The 26,356-nt window shown below is 39.5% G+C and overlaps 10 protein-coding genes across 10 annotated transcripts; 6 read left to right on the top strand and 4 right to left on the bottom strand.

The window, feature by feature from the left end:
• Window positions 1-506: 506 nt before the first annotated feature.
• LOC149268366 (uncharacterized) lies at window positions 507-1,078 on the bottom strand. Its single transcript, XM_089469780.1, has one exon. The coding sequence runs from the start codon at window positions 986-988 to the stop codon at window positions 632-634; it is 357 nt and encodes a 118-aa protein (XP_089325906.1). The 5' UTR covers window positions 989-1,078; the 3' UTR covers window positions 507-631.
• Window positions 1,079-3,265: 2,187 nt separating this feature from the next.
• LOC108617407 (uncharacterized) lies at window positions 3,266-3,761 on the bottom strand. Its single transcript, XM_018013200.2, has one exon. The coding sequence runs from the start codon at window positions 3,673-3,675 to the stop codon at window positions 3,364-3,366; it is 312 nt and encodes a 103-aa protein (XP_017868689.1). The 5' UTR covers window positions 3,676-3,761; the 3' UTR covers window positions 3,266-3,363.
• A 1,806-nt stretch (window positions 3,762-5,567) lies between these two features.
• On the bottom strand, window positions 5,568-6,066 carry LOC108617405 (uncharacterized). The gene has a single exon (XM_018013199.2). It carries the CDS (start codon window positions 6,017-6,019, stop codon window positions 5,663-5,665), a length of 357 nt encoding a protein of 118 aa, XP_017868688.1. The 5' UTR covers window positions 6,020-6,066; the 3' UTR covers window positions 5,568-5,662.
• A 473-nt stretch (window positions 6,067-6,539) lies between these two features.
• On the top strand, window positions 6,540-7,235 carry LOC108617401 (uncharacterized). Its single transcript, XM_018013194.2, has 2 exons — window positions 6,540-6,953; window positions 7,017-7,235. Exons 1-2 carry the CDS (start codon window positions 6,658-6,660, stop codon window positions 7,171-7,173), a joined length of 453 nt encoding a protein of 150 aa, XP_017868683.1. The 5' UTR covers window positions 6,540-6,657; the 3' UTR covers window positions 7,174-7,235.
• Window positions 7,236-11,654: 4,419 nt separating this feature from the next.
• LOC108614833 (uncharacterized) lies at window positions 11,655-12,901 on the bottom strand. The gene has a single exon (XM_018009054.2). The coding sequence runs from the start codon at window positions 12,595-12,597 to the stop codon at window positions 11,803-11,805; it is 795 nt and encodes a 264-aa protein (XP_017864543.1). The 5' UTR covers window positions 12,598-12,901; the 3' UTR covers window positions 11,655-11,802.
• A 2,450-nt stretch (window positions 12,902-15,351) lies between these two features.
• On the top strand, window positions 15,352-15,918 carry Listericin (listericin). The gene has a single exon (XM_018013195.2). The coding sequence runs from the start codon at window positions 15,393-15,395 to the stop codon at window positions 15,807-15,809; it is 417 nt and encodes a 138-aa protein (XP_017868684.1). The 5' UTR covers window positions 15,352-15,392; the 3' UTR covers window positions 15,810-15,918.
• A 2,291-nt stretch (window positions 15,919-18,209) lies between these two features.
• Window positions 18,210-18,715, top strand: LOC108617408 (uncharacterized). Its single transcript, XM_018013201.2, has one exon. The coding sequence runs from the start codon at window positions 18,321-18,323 to the stop codon at window positions 18,579-18,581; it is 261 nt and encodes an 86-aa protein (XP_017868690.1). The 5' UTR covers window positions 18,210-18,320; the 3' UTR covers window positions 18,582-18,715.
• A 675-nt stretch (window positions 18,716-19,390) lies between these two features.
• LOC149268365 (uncharacterized) lies at window positions 19,391-19,936 on the top strand. The gene has a single exon (XM_089471130.1). It carries the CDS (start codon window positions 19,506-19,508, stop codon window positions 19,803-19,805), a length of 300 nt encoding a protein of 99 aa, XP_089327256.1. The 5' UTR covers window positions 19,391-19,505; the 3' UTR covers window positions 19,806-19,936.
• Window positions 19,937-21,236: 1,300 nt separating this feature from the next.
• Window positions 21,237-22,202, top strand: LOC108614832 (uncharacterized). Its single transcript, XM_018009053.2, has one exon. The coding sequence runs from the start codon at window positions 21,375-21,377 to the stop codon at window positions 22,119-22,121; it is 747 nt and encodes a 248-aa protein (XP_017864542.1). The 5' UTR covers window positions 21,237-21,374; the 3' UTR covers window positions 22,122-22,202.
• Window positions 22,203-24,207: 2,005 nt separating this feature from the next.
• Window positions 24,208-25,535, top strand: LOC108614831 (uncharacterized). Its single transcript, XM_089471550.1, has one exon. It carries the CDS (start codon window positions 24,255-24,257, stop codon window positions 24,618-24,620), a length of 366 nt encoding a protein of 121 aa, XP_089327676.1. The 5' UTR covers window positions 24,208-24,254; the 3' UTR covers window positions 24,621-25,535.
• The last annotated feature ends 821 nt before the right edge of the window (window positions 25,536-26,356 follow it).

The following is a 26,356-nucleotide window of genomic DNA, read 5'->3' as shown; positions in this document are numbered from 1 at the left end:
AGTATTGTCTTCAAGTATTTCCTCTAAGTATTGCCTCCATGTCTTTAATGCTTAGCAATGATCACACACTTGACTTCATTTTAATGCACTGCACGAATGACCCCCACCGGGTCTGGGCGACTGAAGAAATGCTGAAGCTGCTGCCTGTTATATAGATCGACTTTCACTCAAAGCCTAAGTCGTGCTCATATGTTGAGGCCGACGTCAGGTAGGGCTCGTTATAAATAGGGCTCGGCTATAAATAGCCTATGGGAACACACTCTCTCTCTCTATTGCTTCAAGCATTCTAGCTTCGTTTTACTCATATAAATACCAAAAGAATACACATACATTGGCAACTGAGATGATTTTCTGTGGCTCTTTTTCATCATTTGCTCTTCCCAGTCGAGCAGTCTCGACTAGAGCTTTCTTATTTCATTCCCTCTAACTTTATAAAGCCAATACAATTTTCTTTAAAACTCTGTGACGTTCAGAAAGTTCTCTAAAATAGAAAAAAAACTAAGTCCTTCGTTTTTTAAATGTTCTTTATTTACAAACACAAACACCAGTAAAGGATTAGAAGCTGTTGTTGTGCAGCAGCTGCTTGGCAGGTCGTTCTTGGTAGAGGCTGATTTGCTTGCTTGAGCAGAGCTTAGCCAAGCCAGCCGCCGCCCCAGCCGCCACGATAGCCACCACCCCAGCCGCCGCCCCAGCCACCACGCCAGCCACCACCTCCCCAGCCGCCGCCATAGCCGCCGCCCCAGCCGCCGCCTCCCCAGCCACCGCCCCAGCCGCGACGGAAGCCTCCACCCCAGCCGCCGCCCCAGCCGCCAAGGCCGCCAAGGCCTCCAAGCAGGAATCGAGCCTGTCGTCCTTCTTCATTGGCATGGCCTTGTCCCAGATCAGCCACGTTGTACAGGTCGTTCTTCTCGGCTTGCTCCTCCAGAGGATGGGCAAAGCTGCAGGCGATGCAAACTGCGCCAACTAGCGCCAAAAGTGTTAAACGCATCTTTCACTGATTTAATTTCCTTGCTCTCTCGCTCTCGATATACTCGGTAAATCGTTCTAAGTTGAACTGATGCTGCAAACCTAATTTCGTCGGCCTTATATTTGCCTGAGAACTCGACTTGTTTTTCTTTATTTTCAGCGCCTTCTTCTAATTCACATCGTATATGTATATCAGTTCTAAGGCTGAGTAGAACTTGTGGTTGGACTTCATTTGTTTATATTAATTATTGCAATTCTGTTTATTTTGTTCACTTTCACGTAATTTATTTATTTGTTTATCATGCGCTAGAAGGTTATTACACCTGCTTCACACTGCCATTTGCTTAGCACACGGTCGAAAAGTTGCACCTGCCCAAAAGGTACTTCCCAATTACACAGGCCAGCAAGAGTGTGATGAAATTCTGTGAGTCAGTCTTAGACATGACTTGCACTTCTTTGATGTGCTATAAACGTAAATAGGATTAGAAAAATATATAATTTGGATTTGAAACTCTGCAAAAGCTAGGCATTTCCGGCTACAAATGTTAAGACTTGAAGCCCAGAGGATATTTTCTTTAAGGATTTTTTTATATATTATATTTATATTATATTATAAAATTCAATAAAGCCAATTCAATTTTTTTTTAAATATTTGTATATAATTATTTCTAGAAAATCTAAAGTTCCAGTTGTTTCTTCGTAGCCAAATCATGTTGATCAGTGTTATGAAAGTCCTAAGTGGCTTATATTAACAGCTGAATTTATTAGAACTTGTAGCTAAAGTGGGTGTGTGCAAGCAACTGTGTGTGTGTGCGTGTGTGTGGATGTGAATCCCTGACAATATGTGCGACTGTGCGATTGCGTGAATCCATTAATTTGCATACAATAAGAAGAGTGCTTCTTTAATCAAGTTTTGTGCAATATATTCATTTGTTTTTGTTTTTGATCCAAATAAGCGAATAGCGATGAAAGTGACAAATTGTGACTAAAAGATACCCTATCTGATTGTATTTGTATATCATAATCTAATTATATGTATGTTTTTTTTTTTTTTTTTTTTTTTTTTTTTTTTTTTTTTTTTTTTGCCCAGTTGTCGTGAATATATAATTTGTTTGTCAATATTTATAATAGACCTACAGTAACGATATGTTTCAATTTAGCGACTATGGCTAGAACACTGTGCAGCTTCTTCTTCATATGGCATGCTCCCTCCTATCTGACAATCTTTATTACTATAAATCTTTATTATTATAAGACGAGGGAATCAACAAGTATATGTGCCATAAGTCAAATTTTATTCTTTGGCTGCAATTAAGTCGAAATGGTTTCCGTTTATACTGAAACCTGTAAATAACTGAACAGTTAACAATGAGTTGACATCAGTTTATCCGACTAGAATATACCGAGCATATACAAAGTCGAAGCTGAAAGATTAGTGGGGAACAACTCGTATACTGTGGCAAATAAATATATTGACTCAATTCTTTATTGAAAAATATCATCAATCCATATATACAAAAGACCAACTTAATAAATCTAATAAAAAATAGCAGCGTTGCCAGACAAGTTCAAAGCTTAGTTATATACAAAAAAAAAAAACACATTCATAAATTTCAACTGCAATTCCAGGTGCCACTTTCACTTATTTACGGCGCTGAGCGTTAAAAATGACTTGGCAAAAATAATGGAAGCGCTGATTAGCGTATAATAAGGCAAGCATTTAAATGGGAGGACTGTCCAAGCCAGTTCTGAGACAAACACACAACAAAACAAAAAAGAAGATAAATTAAACAAAATGTGAAATGTTTTTAGAAATATTAGACTCAAACAAGAGAAGTCAATAAACTTATTAATTTGATGACTATCAAAGAGTTGAAGGATAAATGGCTTCATTGTCTGATGACAGATTAAGAGAGCCAAATAATTTTCGATAAATCTTTCTAAATACACAAAGCTAAAGATGTCTTGACTTGATGTTTTCTTACATTTACTCAAAACTCTTGCATCTTGCAAAACAGATTTAAGATATTTTTAAAATTTATTGCTAAACAAAATTGCGGAATTCTAAAATATTAATTTCAAACATATTTTTTTTTTAAATAAATATCTATTTTTTTATAATAACTAGAGAAATCTACATCATATTTAAATATATTAAAACAATTCGAAATCTAAAAGATTTTTTATTTATTTGTAAAAATATATATTTTATTAAACTAAAAAAAAATTATTTTTTGACCTCCTTACAATTTTTTTTTTTTTTAATTTGAAAAAATAAAAAAATAACAATTATTCAAAATATTTTTTTTTAATGTTCTTTATTGACAAACAGAATATGTACAAAAACTGAAAGTTCTGTTCTGGAGCTTGGATTAGATGAGCTTCGTCTTGGACAGTTTACCAACCGCCGCCCCAACGGCGACCTCCCCATCTACCGCCACGACCACCCCAGCTAGACAATCCTCCACGTCCGCCCCAGCTAGACAATCCTCCACGTCCGCCGGCCCAGCCAAGGCCGCGTCCATAGCCTCCACGCCAGACTTGGCGGGCTTGACGGAGACCCTCGTTCTCATGTGCATTTCCATCCATCTCAAGGCTGAGCAGATTGAGCTGTGCGTCAGGGTACTGCTCCTCAGCCTCGATGTCGGCCAGGGCATAGGTGTAAGCGAGGCATACCACGCCGATAAGTGCCAAAAGTGTGAAGCGCATCCTGATAGTAGAATTCCTTAAATGGATTTTGTTTATTACTTGGTTGGTTGAGTGATTGTGCTTTACTGATGCCTAATGCTTTGATCCGTCGGCCTTTTATTTGCCAATCCAGAGCCTGGCCAGAACCGGATGAGCTGTTCCCGTTCCTGTTCTCGTACGCATTGCCTGATTTTAAGTGACACACAGTACTTAAAATCCACAAACAATATTAGAATGGGAATGGGGATGGGAATTTTTGTTTACTTTTTGCCTGGTGTCGAAGCCAGGCATTGTTACTTTCACAATGTTTTCATTTATTTATTGCTCTGTAGATTATTACACCTGTTCTGCCTGCGGTTGTTGTTGTTGCTCAAATTAAATTTCTTTTGTTTTAACTCTTGTTATTGTTATACAAATTATGCATCTAAGCAGGTCACTGTGCAATGCCCACTTAATGGGGAGAAGCTGCTCATTAATAATGCTAATGTAAGTGTTGTAAAGGGGAGGATACAAGCGAGCTGTTTGGGGCTTTAGTGTTACTACTACTACTATTACTACTATCACGACTACTACTACTAATACTATTACTACTAATAATACTATTACCACGACCACCACTACTACTACTAATACTATTACTACTAATAATACTATTACCACTACCACCACTACTACTACTAATAATATTACTACTAATAATACTATTACCACTACCACCACTACTACTACTACTACCACCACTACTACTACTACTACCACCACTTCTACTACTACTACTAGTACTACTACTACTACTACTACTAGTACTACGACTACTACTACTACTACTACTAGTACTACTACTACTACTACTAGTACTACTACTACTACTACTAGTACTACGACTACTACTACTACTACTACTAGTACTACTACTACTACTACTACTACTCTTACTACTACTACTACTACTAGTACTACTACTACTACTACTACTACTACTACTACTACTCTTACTACTACTACTACTACTACTACTACTACTACTACTACAGCTACTTCTTATTAATACTAGTTCTAATTGTTTTATTATTGCTACTACTATTAATCAATACATCAAGATTAAATGATCTACAAGTATTATTGTAAAGTCCCATAAGCAGTCTATCGCAAGTGAACTACTTGAATAACAAACGGCAAGTCATTCGCTACAGCTATGCTAAATGTATATACTATGAATACAGAATACATAAGTAGAGCTACAGTCAAAAGTCCAATAAGTAAACACTCGAAATTCGCATATAATCGTGAATTGTTCTCTATGACACACTGATGCATTATAGTGGAACAAAACAGAAAAAAATATCCAAAATATCAAAACAAATTAGCTGAAACGAAATATTCAAATTGCGCATAGCTAAGCTGATATGACACATGTATGTATATATACCGCTTTTTATAATGCAAATTGGTTAAATGAATAATTGGGAAGCTAAAGAGCTAAACTTGTTTCTAAGCTCAATTGTGATATACTTCTAATGCGCTGCACATTATTAACTGTGAGGAATGACAAATTAAAAATTGCTATTTATGATTAAGGCTTTGCATAGGATTACAAAATTTTGAGGTAAATAAGCAGACTTTATAGAGCCTTCTACAGCAACTTTACATCTAATCAACAATGACCGATAAATCTATCAAATCCGATGCATAGTCTAGAAAAGACTTATACATCTGAGCAAACCATACCACTATTGAGTTACAATTCACAAAATCCATCGACACATTCTTACCCTAGAATTAGAGCACCCAAAAACTGAACGCATTGAAGACTTTGATCGGCAAGTTTTTGAATCGGCATGGGGTATCTGTTGATCTCACACCTCACACTCAACACTAAACTTTTCACAAATTAATTAATACATTTCAATATATAAAGTAATATGACATTTACTTTGTTTTCAAACATATTCAGATTACATTACAAAATATTTATTTTTGTGGTATGATAATAAAAATCCACTCCAGATTAACGGCCATAGCCATAACGACCATAGCCACCACGGCCAAATCCTCCATATCCATAGCCACCACGGCCAAATCCTCCATATCCAAAGCCACCACGGCCATATCCTCCATATCCAAAACCACCACGACCATATCCCCCATATCCGAAACCACCTCGACCATATCCTCTACGTCCATATCCAAATGCACGGGCCTCTCGAGCGCCTTCGTTCCCATGTTGATCGCCCTGATCGGCGAGACTTAGCAGCGATAGCTCGCTATTGTCATCCTTAACTGAATCATCCTCCAATGGCTGGCCGTAGCCCAAGCTTAGGCATACGGCTCCCACAATTATCAGCAGCAATAGTGTTAGGCGCATCTTTCCGGTTCTAATGCAATTCTCAACTGACCCCAGCCTGAGTAATGCCAGACCTATTTATTGCAGATTTGGCAAGATGAATTGTTGTTTCAGCTTTATGGAAATACCCATAATTTGTAGGCGCTTATGATTAATTAGTCTCGGAGGGGCGCATTAAAATGTAAGTCCGAACGCTTCAGCTCATTTACTTAGTATTGTTGAATGTGAATAATATATGTATTACTGATTCGTATGGCCAAGAATGTAATAATTCAATTTTGGAATTAGATAACATCAAACGGCAAAAGGACTCATGGAGCCTATCTATTTCATCATATGGTAGCTAAGCTTGAATATTAATATTATTATAGGCATTCTCTCTTGCCCTCTCTCTCTCTCTCTCTCTCTCTCTCTCTCTCTCTCTCTCTCTCTCTCTCTCTCTCTCTCTCTCTCTCTCTCTCTATCTGTCTCTCTCTCTATGTCTACTCTATGCCTGCATTTCAACCTCTCCTTAGTGTCTAAACAGTATGTTTCATGAAATGTAAATACAGCTAACATACAGTAACAGAACCAAACGAGTAGTCAGCACTGAACATTCTTCATGCCGTTACCAAGGCTCGTTGAGTCCAGTTAACGACCAAACAAGCAACAGCCAGAAAATGCACGTGGCCGAGTTTCTGCATCGAACCAATCGACGCAATCGAAATACCCAAATCGAGTGCAGTGTAGAACGTAAGCTAGGCGAATATGCTGAAGATTTGGATAGACGTCGTCATCAGCTCGCTCACCAGCTCCACAGCGAGGAGCAGCAGCTGTATGAGGAGCTGGCGGAGCTGCAGCAAGCCCAGACGGACTTGGAGCAGAATAAGCGCATTGAATGGATCCAAATGACGCTGATGAGAGACGAGGCAGCGGAACGCGAGCTGCTCGAGCAGAAGCAACAGCAGCGAGAAATGTGAGTCAGCTGAATTTGTTGCAATCGACATTTCCTTAGAAATATAACTTGACTCCCCTGCAGTGAAAACTCAGAGGAGCATCGCCACGAGGAGACGAGGCAAATATTGCTGGCTACCAAAGAGGCGCAGCTCTATCAGATTGAGGAGCGCAAAGAACGGCGACGTCGCGCTGCCCAAATGGAGGCGATTTGGCATCAGAATGAATATAAATTCATATGAAATACTAAATACAAATAAATTTGAAGCCAACCTCGACTCGACTCGATTCGACTTATAAATAAAATCCCGTTCGCTTTGAATTTATTATGTGGAATGCAAAAGGTAGCAGCAAATTAAGTAGGTGTGAATCTTTGTTAAATACTAGAAACTAGTTGAGACTTATAAAGATATTAAGCTTCCAAACAAGCGTCGAATGTGAAATACTCTGGAATGGAGAAGAACTGAACAGATGATGTTACTAATATTAGCATATTTAGAGTCAGCCTATTTGATCAATGACATGCATCTACTCTTACTCTTGTGGATTCTGTTTAAATATTGATGAGCTTGCACATATTTCATTTACTCGATCAACGTCACAGGCTTCGCTGTGATTCCCTTCCATTCTAGCGTCAATTAACACCTTCATAGATGATCAGCGAAATCGTTTTTGTATGACTAAGTGTTGAATTATTCTGTTCAATGGCGATTAGCTAACTTTCAAATTTTATAGCTAATTATTTAAAGTAAGTGATAGAGCTGATCCCGCTATTAACCTTTCGTAAAGGTAAACAAAATAAAGGTTTTTTTTATGAGCTTTTGTCTAAACTCTATTAAATATGAAATAATATGTAAATTCCGTTCTATCGTTTACGGCCTAATCATAATAGTATGATGTATGTCTTATGATCTATGATCTGTGATCTGTGATCTATGATTGATGATCATTGATCTATGATCTATGACCACTAATCTGTTATCTATGATCTGTTATCTATGATCTATGATCTATCATCTATGACCTATGATCTATGATCTATTTCCTATGATCTATAATCAAATTTACTATAACCAGTGATTTTTGATCTATGCCATCTAGCTCATATTTAAACAAGTGTTGTTTCAAACATATGATCAAAGTATTTTTATTACATTCTTATGTATTTCATTACATACCAAAAAATTGAAAAATATTTTAAAAGCATTTTAAGTGAACAAAACTTAAATATTAATTTTATAGTAAATCCAAATCATTTCCATGTATACAATCGGCGTCGTCAATATTTCGCATCATGAGACTAATCTAGTAGATTACCACCAATAATAATAATAATAGTAGTCGTTGCAGGGTGGCTGGGGAAAGTAAGTGTAGCTACGTGACCAAGGGCCGCCATATATATGGCGTAATTTACGAGCTCCTTGGTCTGAGTGTTGGGTGCCCATGTCAGCGACATCCTTCAAGGTAGCTACTGAGTCATTGTCCTTGTCCTTATTGTCCTGGTGCTGCAGCGCCTGCTGCAGCTCCATCTCCATCTGCTCCAGCGTAATTGGAGCCGGCAAACCACAGGCAAAGCTGGCAATTGCAAGCACGAACAAAATGCACAGTTTCATTGCGAATAAATCGAGGAATACGAACTGTCTACCAATAGGTCTATTGGGTATATTAGGAATATTGGGGGCCAACTGCCACTTTTATACTCCCGGTCCAAGACTTGCACTTTGCACTTCCAATTAAAACTATTGACACCCACTATTTAGCCACGTTCTTTGCCTAAATGACTTTGCACTCTAGCGGGTTGTTTGTAGTGCAGGGCAAACAAGGTCCATTGCTTTATAAATAACACAATAGCCAAAAGTTCTTTCACTCTCAAAAGTCAATTTTTTTTTTTTTTTTTTTTTTTTTTTTTTTTTTTTTTTTTTTTTGTATATATGTATATTTTCGCGAACTAGCAGAAGCCATCTCCGTTACTGGCTCTAGGATCCTTGCTACTGGATCGCCAACCAGGTATCCATATGTGCTTCACCACACACCGTCCTGCATAGACTTTGCCCTGTATCATGGAATACCGGATTTTCGAGTAAGCATAACTCAGAGCTGGGATCTGGACTCGGATCATCTGGCTTTAGTCATTAATATTGAGACAGAAGGCATAAACGTTAACGCAAATCGCTCTCTAATAACCAGACACACAAACCTGCTCGTCTTTAGGCAACATTTAGAGAGCTCGATTCAGCTAAACACTACTCTAAACTCTGGTGAAGATATTGAGATGGCTGTCAATAGCTTCACTGAGAGCATTTATACGGCTGCTGCTGCATCAACACCTTCTGAGCCCCAGATAGGTTCCAACTATGGAATTCGACTAACAAGAGAGGCCAGGGATCTTTTGTTGCAAAAAAGAAGACTTCGTAGACGCGCAATCAGAACGCAGGACCCATGGGACCGAATCTTATGGAACCGGGCTGCTAGGCAACTACGAAATGTATTGAGAGAACTTCGAAGCAACTTCTTTGAGCAGAAGCTGGCTTCTTTGGATTATACAGTTGATGCTGGGTACTCGCTTTGGAAGTGTACCAAGTCACTTAAGAGACAACCGTTTAGGCAGGTACCAATCCGGTGTCCTAGCGGTGATCTAGCTAAGAACGAAGAGGAGCAAGCGAATTCGTTTGCGAAGCATCTAGAAGCCAGGTTCACACCCTATGAATTTGCCACTGCTGATCAGATCGAAGAGACCACTGATAGTCTACAGACACCTCTACAAATGTCCTTACCCATTAGGGCAGTTAGGGTTGAGGAAATTGCTGAAGTCATAAAGTCCTTGCCGAATAAGAAAGCACCTGGTTATGACAGACTGAGCAATGCAACGCTAAAAGCCCTCCCTACTCGGGCGATCATCTTCATAGCTTTAATATTTAATGCTATGCTGAGGGTGGAATTCTTTCCTAAGCAATGGAAGATGGCAGCGATTGTAATGATCCACAAACCAGGAAAGCCAGAGGATGACCCAGAATCGTACCGCCCAATAAGTCTGCTGTCGTCACTTTCCAAAGTATGGGAGAGACTTATTGCCAATCGACTTGGCAATATCATCAGTGAACGTCATATCTTACCGGACCATCAGTTTGGCTTTAGAGAAGGACACGGAACTGTGGAGCAGGTTCACCGGTTGACGAGGCACATCCTTCAGGCATTTGATGACATGGAATACTGCAACGCAGTTTTTGTCGATATGCAGCAAGCATTTGATAGGGTCTGGCATACAGGGCTTCTCAGCAAAGTCAAAAACCTCTTCCCAGCACCTTACTTCGGGATTCTACGATCGTATCTGGAGGGTCGGCAATTTATTGTCAGAGTACGGAACACATACTCGACTCCTTGCCAAATGAGAGCTGGAGTTCCTCAGGGCAGCGTATTAGGGCCGCTGCTTTACTCCATTTACACGGCCGACCTACCCTCCCCTAGCGTGCGCCACATGGAGAATCCTGGCAAAGCCCTTCTCGCTACTTACGCAGACGATATAGCGGTGCTCTACAGCTCAAAATGTCCCACTGAGGCTGCGAATGGAGTGGAGAGCTACCTAAACACACTAGTAGCATGGTGCAAAAGATGGAACATGAAGATTAACCCACGCAAGACCACCAACACTTGCTTCACCCTAAAAACCTTCATCAGCCACACCCCGCCTATACGTTTAGATGGCGAAACACTTGATCAACCTTCGCAGGCAAAGTACCTTGGCATCACCCTTGACAAGCGTCTAACATTTGGTCCTCATCTTAAGGCAGTGGCTAGGAGATGTGGGCAACGCATGCAACAACTGCGGTGGCTGCTCAACAGACGCAGCACCATGTCACTCAGAGCTAAGAGAGCGGTTTATGTCCACTGTATAGCCCCAATTTGGCTCTACGGTGTGCAGATTTGGGGAATATGCGCAAAATCAAACTATAAACGCATACAGGTCCTGCAAAATCGTGTATTGCGGTAAATTACAAACTGCCCATGGTATGTGCGCGGCTCAACTCTACATCGAGATCTGAAACTGTTTACTGTGGAGGAACAGATTGGGAGACACACTAGTCGATATAGTGACAGACTGGCTAGACACCGGAGCAGACTAGCGAGAAGATTGCTTCCTGCGAGACCACTAAGGCGATTAAAACGCTTGGGTTTTGCCAAAAATATGAGATAAGTCGTTTAGGGATACTTGTAAATATATATTTGTAAGTCCTCCTGAATACATCAGAAGGTTAGGTGTTATATAAAAATTCGAATTGTGTTGTTAAGGTACTAAACTTGCATTGTACAGATTCAGCGCTTAAAATATATATACAAAAAAAAAAAACAACACAATTAGAATTTTTATATAACACCTAACCTTCTGATGTATTCAGGAGGACTTACAAATATATATTTACAAGTATCCCTAAACGACTTATCTCATATTTTTGGCAAAACCCAAGCGTTTTAATCAAAAGTCAATAGCATATATTTAAATTCTAATTTATGTCAATTAGCAAGCGTGTGTTAGCGTCAAATCAAAACATACTTTTAGGCTGGCACAAAATACCTCAATGTATTGAATAGGCTTGCATATAATTTCAAATCCTTGAGAGAAAAATATTGCAAATTTATCGATAAATTTCTTAGGCAAACAGTGCTGCCAATGCTTCAAAGTGAATCCCCTGTTTGAGTTCATTCAACTTACTTAGAATCCAGTCAATCATGAAAAAAATATATATAATTGCAACTCATGCTGAGTAATATATTAAATATAACAATTAATAAACAAAATTAATGCAATAACAATATTAAATATTTTAACAGACTTCGCTTACAAATACTTCATTAATCACTTAGAGTAAACGAGTTTAGCCACTGAGGTTGCTCAAGATATTACTTAGCGCTTGCGCATTGATGCCAGCACCACCAGCACCACCTGCACCACCATTGGCCAAAAGAGGACGCAAACTGCTGCCCAAAGCTTGGCCCAGTAGCCCAGCGATTTGTGCTGCCTGCGCCGTGGTTAGCTGTGAGCCAGCTCCACCTGTTGCCGTGCCACCTGAGCCGGGACTGGAGCTGACTGGCGTTGGATAGGCAGCGGGTCTGTTGCCATAGTTGCCAGCGTTGCCATAGTTATTGAAATTGTTGTAGTTGGGCCGATAGCCGTTGTAGCTGCCTGGATATTGTGTGGGTCGCTGGTAGCCGGCATAGTTGTTGTAGTTGTTGTAGTTGGGTCTATTGTAGTTGTTGTAGCTATAGTAGGGTCTGTTGTAGTTGTTGTAGCTGTAGTTGGGTCTGTTGTAGCCCAAGTAGTTGGCATAGCTGGGATAGCCCAAACCGAAGCTGGGATAGCCTAGGCCCAGACTGGGATAGCCATAGCCATAGTAGTTGCCATAGCCCGGATAGCCACCTCCACCTGCAACTCCAGCTCCTCCATAGTAGGAATCCGACTGTGTGCCAGCACCGCTGCCACCTCCACTGGTGCCACCCACGGGCAGCACGGGCACATCGTACAGCGGACTCGCCCCCGCGCCGAGCAGCAACGGCGCCAGCAGACCCAATGTGCGTCCCTGTGGTCGATCCGATGCTTTCGATTTGCTCTTCTGGGCAGCCACCAGCGCGAGGAAGACAACGAGCAGACAGAAACGCGAGCGCCAATACATTTTACAAACTTAACTCTGGCGACGCTCGAACACAAACTAAAGCTGCGGCACTTCACCAAATTTAGTTTTATATATGTGCTAAGGGTACAGAAACAACCACGCCCCTTAACAACTATTTGTTGGCCAAATCTGTTACGGAAACTGGCAGACCTTCGGCGCATCCAATATTTGTTGCCAAAATTCACAACGGAACCGCGCCAAACGCACACGCAAAGTAAGAAACGCGCTTGAAACGCCTCGGAAACGCGCCGAAATCGCGTCATGGACTGGTTTTCATGCTTTCACGCATGCTCAAACGACTGCAGACGCTGCCTGACATTGACCTTACTCCACGACTCGGCAAATATTGACCAAATAGGTAACAATGAAGCGAAAACAGTAAACACTAATAAAACACGACTAACACATACTGTGTAAAAGATTTGAGGTTAATCAAATGTGGATTTGAGACGAAAACATTCAGCTTAGAAGGCGTGTGTGGGTAGCCTATGATCAGTATATAAGAGCTAAGGTGTATATAGAGATGTGAACTTAATTTGTTTAACATATAGATTATCTGTAGGCGCTCTGAGTAAATGAACAGGTTTTGCGGATTTATTATACATATCAAAAGGCTTTTTGGTTTTTCATATTTTATAAATTTTACTACATATATATCTTTATATAAAAGACTGTGTCTGTATAATAGAAAAATTAACAATATCATATATTGGATTTACCTAGTTATAAATCTAAAAACATACTCATATTTAAACTTATATACACTGACACATATATTCCCTACATTTATATCTAACACTTTCTCGTATCAACTCTCAAAGTCAACATACCCTATTCAAATCAATTTCAATGGGTATACTAAAACTGTTTCACACCGCTAATGCGTTATTATTGTTTGTTTTTTTTTTTTTTTTCGTTCACTTCCGCGGGTTTTTCAAAAGTTTATGGAACTTGTTTGCTTTATGGGATGAACTAGAATTATATGAAATATGATATAAGGTATTTTAAGACGTCTATAATTATATTTACTTTCAGTAGAAATACCTCGACAAGTGCGTAAACAAAACAAGTACTCGACTTAAATAGAGGGCTAAGTGTAATGAATGGAATTTTCTGTCAAGGTCTTACTATTTCCTCAAGCAATTTATCTACAAGTTATTTAATAAGTCATTTAATCTCTGAAGAGTTGATTGATTTTGCAAGTAAGAAAATCTCCCCCTATAGAGTTCGTTAACCGCCTTCCAGCTAAATATGCATTTCTGTGGGAGAATTATTTGAATGAATGTAAACACATGTAATCTATCTTGATTATCATGTGATTCTACAATTATTAATTAGTCTATAATCTTTTTTTCTGTCATCTCTGTTGATGTCTGGACAGAGCAATTAGATATTTGTATATCAACCAGTTCTCATTTCTGTTGTCTCATTAATTTGACTCATGTTTTGTCTAAACGTCATTCACATTTTGTTCATATGAACTTTTTGTTTAAATTTGATGTGCACTGAGCGAAAATTTTACCTAACATATATGAATTTGAAGCATATTTTCACAAAACAACGATTTATGATCTCAACTTGGCAAAAGCCTAAAAATATGCTTCAGATAAAACAGTTCTAACTATCGTATATTATCAATAATTTAAGAGAATTTGTTAAGAATTTTATTATGTATTCTAATAGCAATTCTTCAATTGCAATTTAAATATTTATATCTATAATGTTTTGTTTTTCAATTTAATAATACAGATTTTGTTTAAAGTTTCAAAACAAAATTTAAAAAAAATCCTGGAATTTAAAATTGTTTTTAATTGGTTTAAAATACATAGAAAAATGGTTTCTTAAAAGCTAATTTCATGACGCCGCGCGACACTTGTTTTAGGCAAAAAGAAAACGAAAACAAATTAAGTACTCTTAATAAAAATATAGATATAAACAAAAACGGGTTTTTAATGCCAGAAAAAGAAAAAAGATTAGTGAATGAAAAAAGTATTGAAATAAGTAGCCGCTGAGACAAACTCTTAACTGCGCAGTTCTGCAATCAAACTGAAAGGTCAGTGATCAGAGTTCTTAACAAGTTTTTAATTATTTTCGATTGTCGCTTGTTGACGAGCGAAAGCAATAATAATCCAAAAAATATCAAGTGTAGTACAAGAAAATACCCTATAAATTATGAAATTTGAGGCATGAAAACATAGACAAACTTTATATAACTAGAAATAAACTTAATTATGATTGGCTCTAAAACTTGTCATAGCTTCAACTACCTCTTATGCTTTCTATACATACAGGGTATTGACAGAATGAATGCCTTACAGAGTACATTTTATATTCTTTAAGAGTATTACACTATCCTATTTAAGAACGCTAAACTACCTCATATAATTCCCCAATTTACAGGGTATTTTCTCAGTGAGTCCCCAGCTGAAGAGGTTTATTGTTTATGGCTACTCTGTGAGAAGTTCTGGCTTTGCAACAATGTAGGTCTTTGGCTCTAGGCCAAACTAATGAATGGCATCCAAAAGTAAGCACCCAATGCGGGGGCATCCGAAACGAATGCCTTGGGGGTCTGGGAATTCCATTTACAAGCTCTGGTGAAATCATCGAAAACGAAAAACAATTTGAAAACAAAAATAATGATAGATGCTTGAAACTAATGATGCGCTTGGCAGGATGAGCCAACAATCAGATTCGCATAGTTGCTCTCTTTCGGGGCATCCCCGTTCAAATATCGTCGCCTATAAAAGATCTCGACAATCGCTAGAACCCAAATAGAAGCAATTGCAAAACTAAACATGAAACAATTTGTGGTGCTGGCGCTCGTCTACTGCCTGGCCTTAAGCCTGACTTGGGCTCAGCCACTGGTGCTGGAGGAGGTGGAGCAGAAGGAGCAGCCACAGCAGCTAACGCTTGAGGATGTGGATGCGCAGCCAGTGAATGATGCGGATGGAGCACGTGAGGCTCGAGGCTTCTGCTGCGGCGGTGGTTTCGGTGGTTTCGGAGGTCGTGGCTTTGGCGGAGGTTTCGGTGGTCGTGGCTTTGGCGGTGGCTTCCGACGCTTTGGCGGCGGTGGTTTCGGTGGCTTCCCGGGCGGTTACGGCGGCTACGGCGGTGGCTATCCAGGCGGCTTCGGTGGCGGCTATCCAGGCGGTGGCTTTGGATCGGCCTCAGCATCGGCCTCGGCCTCGGCCAGCTCTAGCTTTGGCAAATAGACGTAATCGACTTTTAATGTAAAACGAAACAAAATGAAATTTAATAAAACAAACTGAGTAATACTCGCTTATGGGCCAAAAAATTAATAAATAAATATATAGAAGTATACTTATTTATTTTAAAATCAGCTTAAGCAAGGCTTTTGAATAACTTTTTGAAGGAGTTTATCTAAACAATCTAAGCTTTTTTTTCCTGAGTGCCTATAAACTCTTTTGCAGTCGTATATATATAAAATTCATAGCTAACAAGACAAGGAATTTCTTTTACACTCTTCACTTTATAATAGTATTTAAATTAAAACAAATACGTAACACTTTTCGTTAACAAAGAACTGAAAAAAAGCTGGAAGATTTAGGGGGCACGGTTTCTACGCATTCGCCGAATAAACTGTTGTTGGGAAGGTGCTATAGTATATATGTAGCTCAGCTGTTGACGCCTGCTACCAGCCGGTTTTTTTTAGCAAGCAAACAACAACAAATAAACAACAGAGTCAACAATCTTGGCATTTACAATAATACTATTTATATAACACAACAAAATATCAAGCAAATATGAAGAATTTATTTTTATCACAAAAAGAAGTAAAACAAACAAAGTAATGAGAGAAAAATAGCTAAGAATATTCCACTCTATTTATTAATTTACTACGGCATATGGCATTAATTAATTATATATACATATAAAATACTACTGAAGCTGAACCTTTAATTTAATTTTTTCTTCAAATTTCGACTAGACAATTCATTAGACGTTTTTTAATTATCATTTATTATCGCCGAAAAATAAGAGGTGATACATGATTTATAAATTAGTCATCAACAATTGTTTTTGTTTAAGACTGGATGAGTCAAAAATGCTTTTGCGGTTGAAATTAATGAATTAAATAAATCAAATAACTTTATAGTAATTGAACAAAATATAAACAAAAAAATAATTAATTTATGCAAATGAATTAATTTAATATATACTCAAAATTTAAGTAAAAGCCAAATAAATAAATAAGGAACATACTAAATAAAAGGGCAAATAATTATTTTGAATAATAATTTTGTATTTTCTTGAATAATTTTATTTTTGCTTCTTATTTTGATTTATAATATATTAAATAAACATTATTAAAAACCTACAACATTTATTCAATGTAAAAAATATCTATTACAAAAGACAAAAATTTAATAAAATATATTTGCAATACATTTTTATTATTTATATTTAAGCGAATTGAAATTGGCTATTCTTGGCGATATAAATGGAGATATGATGAAAATATATATGTATATGTATATACCTATATTTTAGCTGTCACAAGCTGTATGCAGATCAAATCCCTGAATATCTGGTTTATTGAACTTGAACTTAAGTCGTATTATCAAGTTATTTTTCCTTTGGACAGAGTATGTTATCGCTTGATTATTAATATACACATTCATTCAGTCTTGATTGAAACCTGATAACACATATTTTTGGAAAAATATTTGTTCAATATCTTAAGTTAAGAATCCGTAAATATTTATAACAAACATGTCACCAAACTCCCATGACATGCCAAGCCTAGCCCAACACCGCCTCCTCTTTTCTCAAATTGTCGTCGTTTCTTCATATTCAATTTGGTGTAATATGAAAAATAACACGGAAATAAACTTGGGTATGATAAAATGTGATTTATGATAAGTAGCCAATTAGCATCTATTTATTTTGTTTAACAAGAATTACAGAAAACGCAAATAAACATAAGCTAAACTTAGACCTGGCAGCTAAATGGGACTATACAATATATTGTAGCCATATATTGCTTGCTGTAAACATGCTTTGGGTAAGAGTGCACGACTTTGAAATACTCTGGACGCCAACAGAGAGTCGAACAGTCGAAGAACGCATGGACGTCCTGAGAAACGAACAGAGAGATGGAGAGATGGACTTATAGGTAGTTGTACGAAATCGGAATATTAATGAAATAAATCTAGACTGATGGATAAGGCAAATGATGAACATTCTTTATAGATAGGGGGATTAATGGGCGTACGGGCTTAGCAACATTAACTCAACTTGTATACCTGCTCAAGAATAAATATATATGCTTTATGTAATCTACTACGCCTCTTTCTAACTGTTAATTAAATTACTGATTTGAAATCAAATTGGGGAGTGCAAAAGATTTATCTAGAATCATACTGGTGAAATATATTTGATTCACAGCACCTTTCGCATAAAAACAATAAAGTCGCAAATTAGGCGTTAATAAATGCCACACAGATGGATCGACTTGCAGCTGAGCTCAGTTTTCAACTTGAATTGAACGTCACCGTTTAAAGTTAGACGGAAATGTTATTCAGGTGATAATCAACCGTCTGACGGTCTGTCACAAAAATTAGCGATTGTTCGTATAAAATGGGTTGAGAGCCGACAGCTGTCAAACAGAAACAAAAGGAACTTCAACTGGAGCACACCCAAGACAATAGCAACAGCAGCAGCAGCAGAATCTGGAGCTGATTACAAATTCACTATACAAAATGAAGATCACATTGATCCTGGCACTTTTGCTGGCTACAATCAGCCTTATGCAGGCGGCACCTGGGAGTAATCCCTATGAGGCCATCCACTCTGCCTACGATCTCAGCGGACACCCCGTGAGAGAGAAGCGTGCGAGCTATCAGGAAGACTATTATATCTGCTATCCAAGTCGTGTGGTCTACGGCTACCATAACATTCCCAGCTCCCTGGGCACACGTCGTCGTTACAAACCTCCAGACCAAGAGGTGGACTTACTCTAAGACTTGAGGAAGACAGATGGGATACAAGTAATAGTCATTAGGATATACGCACAGGTGTTAAAAATACTATAATTATTTATTTATTATTATGTGTACTAGATGAAAATAAAGAAGTTAAGAAACCTAAACTAAAATTCATTTGAAATTTGAATTAATTATGGGATTGATATTGGTATCTAGATATCGAGTTACGAATTGATTTAGCTGTTGCCTGCTATGCTACAAATGATTTAAAAGATCAAGAAACTGATAAAGCTAATCCGATTACAGATTGCTTGACATACACAATGGGTTTGATGTGTCATTGGGATCTGCATTCAGTTCTAGGATGGACTTATAGGGAGTTGTACGAATGGATGATTGAATAAGAGCCGGAATTCGAACAAATATACAAATAAATCTAGATTGATGAATCTTTATATATGGAGGGACTAAAAGGAATAAGGACTTAATAAGATCAACTGAATTTGTATACCTGCTCAAGAATATATATATGCTTTACGTAATCCAATACGCCTCTTTTTAGCTGTTAACCAAATTACTCATTTGCAGTCAAATTGGGGATTGCAAAAGAATTATCTATGAGGCACTCATACTGGTGAAATATATTTAATTCACAGCGCCTACCGCAACAGTCATAAAAACAATAAAGACGCAAATTGGGCGTTAATAAATACCACACAGATGGATCGACTTGCAGCTGAGCTCAGTTTCCGACGTGAATTGAACGTCACTCTTTAAAGTTGGACGGAAATGTTATTCAGGTGCTAATCAAACCGAACGAGGCGGCTCGGTCAAAAATTAGCGATTGCTCGTATAAAATGGGTTGAGCGCCGACAGCTGCCAAACAGAAGCAAAAGGAATTTCAACTGGAGCACACCTAAGGCAATAGCAGCAGCAGCAGCAACAGAATCCATATACAAAATGAAACTCACACTGGTCCTGGCACTTTTGCTGGCTACAGTCAGCCTTATGCAGGCAGCACCTGACAGCAATCCCTATCAGGCCATCCAGTCTGCCTACGATCTCAGCGGACAGCCCGTGAGAGAGAAGCGTGCGAGCTACGGCGACTACTATATCTGCTATCCAAGCCGCGTGGTCTACAGCTACCATAACATTCCCAGCTCCCTGGGCTCACATCGTCGTTCCAGCTACGACTACGACTCCTATGCCCGCAAGAATCGTGGGAATCTAGACCACGAGGTGGACTACTTTGGCGGATAGTTGAGAGGAAAGCCTACTCTAAAATAAATAGTCATTAGGATATTCGCACAGGTGTTAAAAATACTATAATTATTTATTTATTATTATGTGTACTAGATGAAAATAAAGAAATTAAGAAACTTAAACTAAAATTAATTTGAAAATTTAATTAATTATGGGATTGATATTGGTATCTAGATATCGAGTTACGAATTGATTTAGCTGTTACCTGCTATGCTACAAATGATTTAAAAAATCATGAAACTGATAAAGCTAATCCGATTACAGATTGCTTGACATATGCAATGGGTTTGATGTGTCATTGGGATCTGCATTGAGTTCTAGGAATAATTGAATATCGAGTATTTGTGTTGCGTAATAACCAAGGGATTACTGAATGAGTCAGTGACTGATGACAGATCGATGATCAATGAGCAGCCTTTATAGGCACTTTTGTCATATGAAATTCGAAACAGCTGAAGAGAACCTTCAAGCTGTGATAATATACAATATACGTAAATAACAAATAAGAGGGAACTGAGTAACAGAACTGAACTACATCACAGCTAAATAAAATAAATAAATTTTTACTTTCTCTAAGTTCTATATTATCGTACTTGTGTTGTTTAGATTACACAATTGCGTTGTATAGATGCAACACTTATTAAACATATAATAATAAATAACTATTTAAACTCTACTCGATGCTCTATTCATTTATTGTTAGCTAGCTGGAGCAACCTATTCCAAAAAGGCTTTAACTGTTAGAGATTATCTCCCCACTTATTATATCTCACATATGCAAGGCTATTAAAAATCTAACATATATGTACATTTACACTTATGCTTACCAACTTGAACTATATCGACCTCAAAGCGCTATTAAAATTCGGTAACATTTGCATACATATATCTTACGGACAAAGCGCTCCATTTGTGTTTGCCAAATAAAAATCTAGTTTAGGTCTCTGATTTTTATGTTCTACTAATGATGCTCGCGTTCGGCCATAAAATCACTTGATTTGATTGATTCAATTCAAGATCATAAATTTGTCATAAACATTTTGCATGGAAACTGAAAGTTGTGAGTCACAAGCAACAAAATCGTAGCCAACAAATCCCGGCATACTTTCAGGCACGGCCCAGAAATAAGCGGAGAAAAATCAAGTTCGTTGCCTAAGTCTTTCGTTTACAAAGCTTTCAACTGAGGCCACGGCGCATTTCACTTTGCTTCGTAATAATTTTATGCCATCGACTGAGACATTTAGCACCTTATTTGCGTTCGCCATTAGCCAAAATGTGCGAATTGTTTATAAAGAGATTACAAAACGCAGTCACAGCCGCAGCCTCAGCCTCAGCCTCAGCTTCTCTCAGCGGAACTTGAGTAATATACAGAAATATAAATATATGTATATATATTTTGCTACTGTCATAAAAGCGTAAAATAACGCTTACTTTGAGCCATTTTATGAGCCAAATAGAAAACTGAAAACTGCAATAGAAAGTTTTTTTTGCGCCCCCTCAGCATAAATAGCGACTTTGGCGTGCCGGAAGCAAACAGTTGTCGAACGCAAGTCGAAGTCAAGCAAAATGAAGTCGGTTGCCGCACAGAGATCCCTATTGATGCTAGCGCTGCTGCTGCTGGGCAGCTGCCAGGCCGCGCCAGTGAAGGAGGAGCAGCGTGAGCAGCGGAACATGAAGATGATGACGCCAGCAGCGGAGGCGGATGTCAAGATGATGGCGACGGCGGGCACAGGAAACATGACGCCAGTCTCGATGAGCGTCGGCGGCGCGTTGCCCATGAATCAGATGGCTCTGGGCATGGTGGGCAACATGCAGCTGGCACGCTATCCCAACTATCCCGGCTTGATGTCGCCCTTCGGCCTGCAGGCTGGCATTGCCAACGGCTATCCCGGCGATGCCAGCATGGGCCTGGGCATGGGTCTGCCCGGCGCCGGACTGGGCCTCGGAGGTGGCATCATGCCCGGAGCTGGATATGGAGCGGGCATCGGTGCTGGCATGGGAGTTGCGCCTGGATTAGGATTTGGTGCTGGTCTGGGAGCACCTATGACTGGAGCTGGCTTTGGAGCTGGTCTTGGAGCTGCACCTGGCGCCGGACTTGGCGGCTTTCCCAACACTGGCTTCATGCTCGGCAATCCACTCTTTGGCAATCAGCAAGCTATGCCTGGCTTCGGTCTGGACAACATCCTTGGCATGGCCAATGCCCCAGGTCTAGCCCCAACTCACGCTGGCATCTTTGGCCAGCCAGGCGCGTCGCTCGGCCTGGCATCCATGCAGGGCTTCCTTGGCGGCGATGCCATGGCCATGCACTTTTAATGCAAATTCACTGAAAACTTACAACAAATTCTCTCAATTATTTATTTAATTTATTTAGCTCAAATATATCAAGTGCGAACATTTAATGGAATTTCTTATGCATCGTTGCCCATTGAAAGAGTTGCCGGCGCTGCTGCAACTATTGCTGTTGCAGCAGCTGCTGCTGTTGCTGCTGTCGATATTTATGCTGCTGCTGCTGCGGCGGCTGATGCTGCTGCACTGGTTGATGTCGCTTGGCGGCCAGCGTGTAGGCGCCCTTGCCCACAAAATGATTCGGCAAGACGGCCACGCGTCTCTGCTGGGCCGCAAAGCTGGCCAGGATCAGGTAGAGACTCAAGCAAAGCCACAGCAAAAACTTACAGCTCATCGTGCCTAGAACTTTTTCCGTGTACTGCCACTGCAGCGGGCAACAGTTGCTGCTTTTATGCAACTGGCGTCGCAGCCAGCTGGAAAGCTGGAAAGTGGATTAACCGGGGACTTGGCGGCTTAAGCACTGCTCCAAGTGGCTGCCAGTTAACTGGGACTCATTGGAGTAGTTGCTCTTAACTGGGACTAGGCTTAGTTGAGTTGTTGCCGTTGGTGTTGCCGTTAACTAGTTTCGAGGCTCGCGCATATTTCACAACTGTCCCAAAAGGCAAAAAGTCGCTAATTGTGCTGACAGCCGGGCCGAGTCGAGTTGGGTTAACTCCACTTGAGTTGAGTTGAGTTGAGTGTCAAGTGCAAGGCGACAAGCAGGTCCAAGATGAAACTGAAGTGTTGACCAAGATATTCAATACAGGTACACACACACACACACTCACACAGAGATAGAGAGAGAGAGAGCTCTAATTTGTTAGTCACTTGGCAATTGGCTCGTTAGAAAGTGAAATTTGTAGGGTCCCATTGTTCGGCTAGAGACAATGGCACATGTTGTTTTCCATGGAAGCATTAGCAGTTATAAACCATTCCATATACCCTGCTAAAACAGTTTCAATGGCCTGAGGGTATTCACAAAAATAAAGCAGCAAGACCATTGCGAATCGACGTGAGAGTCAAGTAGAATGTGGCTGAGTTATGCTACCTGTGGCTGTGGTTTCTTATGGCATTTGCTTAATGGGTAAGCAGGAATCGGAATGAATGAAAGTGCCTTTAGAAAAGGTTTTGACTAAGAGCCGGCATATGAAGACTGTGCCAAATAGAGCTGTTGGATCAAAAGATATCCTAGATTGAATGAAATCGAATTAGAAAAATCTTTTAAGTAATAAAAATGAAAACAAAATTTAATCAATATTTATCCATTTCTATAAAGATATCAATAAATATATTCGAAGTAGTATATATATATTTTTTCTAGTAGGATATTCAGAAGTCATGGTTCTTTTAAGGTTTTTATATGGAGAGGGCCTTCTCATCTAGATTTCTAAGCTCAATAGACTTCATCGAGTCGGCCTCTCATCGACTCGCTCTCTCTCATCGACTCTCCAGTTTGTGAGCCCTATGCACTCCTTAGCCTATATGGACTCTATATTCACAGTGCTGTGCCTCTAACTGTCACATGCCCTTCCATTCAACCCATCTACCCTCTTGTAACCCACTTTCGATTGTTGCCATCCCTAAAAAAGAAATTCATTCAATGCAATTTTCGCCCATTTTTCACCCTTGCAGACGAATTTCCAGCTGTTCTTTTGTGCGCAAACCTAAATCGACTTCTAATTGAGTCCCAAAACAGATTTTTGTCCTCTACTTTTATGATTTATAACAGCTTGTGTTATTGCAGGAGATTTCGAAAAGAGATTTGACAGCGATTCAAAAGAGATTTGTAAACTGAGACCAAAAACATTTCTGACCTGCGCTACAGTTTTACCTAACGGAGAGTTTATACAGGTGAGTGGTGAGTGGTGTGTGAGTGTGTGTGTGTGTGTGTGTGTGAAGCAGGTATGACACAGTTAATCAGTAAATGCTCTCGAAAGCCATGTGCAGCATGCAAAGGTCTGTTTGCAGAAGACTTAGCTCGATTGGCCTAGGAGAGTAGAGCCCGAGCCGAGTCTAGAGCGGATTGCGTTGCAGCGGCTCATATAAGACGCAACTCGTTCCACTTGCCGTGCAACAGTTTCTTATTAAACGCCAGGCAAGTAGGACACACACTCATCTCGAATGCTCAACACATCGGCGACGACTGTGGGCAGCTGTCTGCTGCTGATGCTAATACTAGTGCTGCTGCAACTGGGCGTGGCCATGCCCTGGTGGCATCGGAACGATGCGGGCTACGATGCCAGCTTGGATCCCGTTGCCTGGTCTCGGGCCTTCGTTCAGGATCAAGTTCGCAAGCCGCGCATCAGTCAGCCGATGCAATTGCCGCAGCTGGAGCAGCACCGGCGCAGCTGGTGGAGCAGCAGCAGATCCCACAACAGCAACAGCAACAACAACAACAGCATCAGCAAGAAGAAGAAGAACAACTACAAGAAATTCGTGCGCCGACATCGCAAAAGGCGTCTGATGCTGCGTCAAACGAGATGTTAAGCAACTCAACTGCCAATTAGCGTAATAAATTATTTGCCAGAAACTATGTTTAAACAGAAAAAATAATATACATATATACATTTATTAAAGTATTAAAAGAAAGCTGCTTAATTTTCAATTTATAGCACAAAAGTTGGGAATTTTATTAGACAGCTCAATTCGGACAGAGAAATAAGATCAAACCAGGCCAGCAGCATCTATTCCTCTCTCTCCCTCTATGTCTCTCTCTCTCTCTCTCTCTCCTTCTCACTCTCTATCTCTGTCCACTGCTTATCAACACTTCTTATCAGCAACTTCGATTACAAAATCTATTGCTGATCAAATAGATAAACTGTTGCTAAGGTCAATTGGATTACGTTTCAAGACCAAATCCCGCCAATGCGAAGGCGGTAAAAACATATGCAAACATGATGTAAGCGAGTCCCAAACGCCACACAAGCAGCTAAAGACCTAAGCAAACTATGCTGAGCTAGACATAGAGAAAGAGTCACAAGTAGAGTCAGTGTCACAGCCAGAAGCTAAGTCAGCCCAATCAAAATTTAGCACCAACCGTTAAAGACCTCTGCGAGCGTAACGACTAAGAGATGCTCTCCCATATATATTTCATAATTTCCGTTTTAAGAATACATTGTATTGAAAACTGATGAAAATTAAAAATTTTAAAAAAATCCTAAAAACTAAAATAAATTTTTAAAAATCAGTTCATTAGAAATATTGAATTATAAGATTAAGTAATTTTCAAAAAACATAATTAAATTATAATTATTGTAACAAAATCTACTAAAATTTTTTTATGTTAAAAATAATCTGCCTTTAAAGATCTTATTGAAAATAAGAAATATTGAATTATAAGATTAAGTAATTTTCAAAAAACATAATTAAATTATAATCATTGTAACAAAATCTACTAAAATTTTTTTATGTTAAAAATAATCTGCCTTTAAAGATCTTATTGAAAATTAAAAAAAAAAAATTAGAATTTAAAAAATTTAAGACGGTTTATTTTAATAATTATTAAGAATTAGATATATTAATCATAATCATAACTTTAATTTTATAATAAATACAAAGCAATTTTGTATATAAGAACAACGAAGATTTTTTTCTCAGTGTACACACACACATACACACACACAGATGATGTTCGCTCAACATGCAGACTCTCAAAAATATGAATGAATGAATGAAAGTACATTTGGACATGAAAAGCAAGCACAAAGTCGCAATGTGGACAGACGCAATTAGCAGCTACACGCACGAGCCACGCCCCAGCCGTAGCGCCCAATAGATCAGCCAGAAGTAATGCTGTGCATATATAAGCATGGATCTCAGTCACTTGCAGATTAAGTACAAATCAGTTAACAGCCCAACCAACATGAATCTTCTCGCACTGAGCCTTTGCCTTTGCCTTTGCCTGATCGCCTCTGGCTGGGCGGCGCCTGCGGTGGTGGAAATTGAGCCACTCAATCTGCTGGATGTGGATGGAGACCTGCAGGTGGAGCGATCGGAGCTGCCGGAGAGCGAGCGTGTGGCACGTGGCCTGGGACTCGGTGGCTTCGGCGGTGGTTTCGGTGGCCTCGGTGGCAAATTCGGTGGCTTCGGCGGCTTGGGTGGCTTGGGTCACGGCTTTGGCGGTGGATTCGGCGGTCACGGCTTTGGCGGTGGCCTGGGACATGGCTTCGGCGGCGGTCTTGGCAGCTTCAAGGGCCTCTTCAGCAAAGGCTTTTAATGGCTAG

This window comes from Drosophila arizonae, chromosome 5, assembly GCF_054131065.1.
Source record: "Drosophila arizonae isolate 15081-1271.41 chromosome 5, UAZ_ARI_1.0, whole genome shotgun sequence".
NCBI classification, from domain to species: Eukaryota; Metazoa; Arthropoda; class Insecta; order Diptera; family Drosophilidae; genus Drosophila; species Drosophila arizonae.
The sequence above is the reverse complement of the archived record's forward strand: the minus strand, read 5'-3'. Positions and strand labels throughout refer to the sequence as shown.

Bases quoted from the DNA above. Each gene is read 5' to 3' on its own strand.
- LOC108617405 (XM_018013199.2), bottom strand. From the start codon at position 6,019: ATGCGCCTAACACTATTGCTGCTGATAATTGTGGGAGCCGTATGCCTA.
- LOC108614831 (XM_089471550.1), top strand. From the start codon at position 24,255: ATGCTCAACACATCGGCGACGACTGTGGGCAGCTGTCTGCTGCTGATG.
- Listericin (XM_018013195.2), top strand. From the start codon at position 15,393: ATGAAACAATTTGTGGTGCTGGCGCTCGTCTACTGCCTGGCCTTAAGC.
- LOC108614833 (XM_018009054.2), bottom strand. From the start codon at position 12,597: ATGTATTGGCGCTCGCGTTTCTGTCTGCTCGTTGTCTTCCTCGCGCTG.
- LOC108617408 (XM_018013201.2), top strand. From the start codon at position 18,321: ATGAAGATCACATTGATCCTGGCACTTTTGCTGGCTACAATCAGCCTT.
- LOC108617407 (XM_018013200.2), bottom strand. From the start codon at position 3,675: ATGCGCTTCACACTTTTGGCACTTATCGGCGTGGTATGCCTCGCTTAC.
- LOC149268366 (XM_089469780.1), bottom strand. From the start codon at position 988: ATGCGTTTAACACTTTTGGCGCTAGTTGGCGCAGTTTGCATCGCCTGC.
- LOC108614832 (XM_018009053.2), top strand. From the start codon at position 21,375: ATGAAGTCGGTTGCCGCACAGAGATCCCTATTGATGCTAGCGCTGCTG.
- LOC149268365 (XM_089471130.1), top strand. From the start codon at position 19,506: ATGAAACTCACACTGGTCCTGGCACTTTTGCTGGCTACAGTCAGCCTT.
- LOC108617401 (XM_018013194.2), top strand. From the start codon at position 6,658: ATGCACGTGGCCGAGTTTCTGCATCGAACCAATCGACGCAATCGAAAT. The intron at 6,954-7,016 runs GTGAGTCAGCTG...ACTCCCCTGCAG, and splicing joins AAGCAACAGCAGCGAGAAAT to TGAAAACTCAGAGGAGCATC.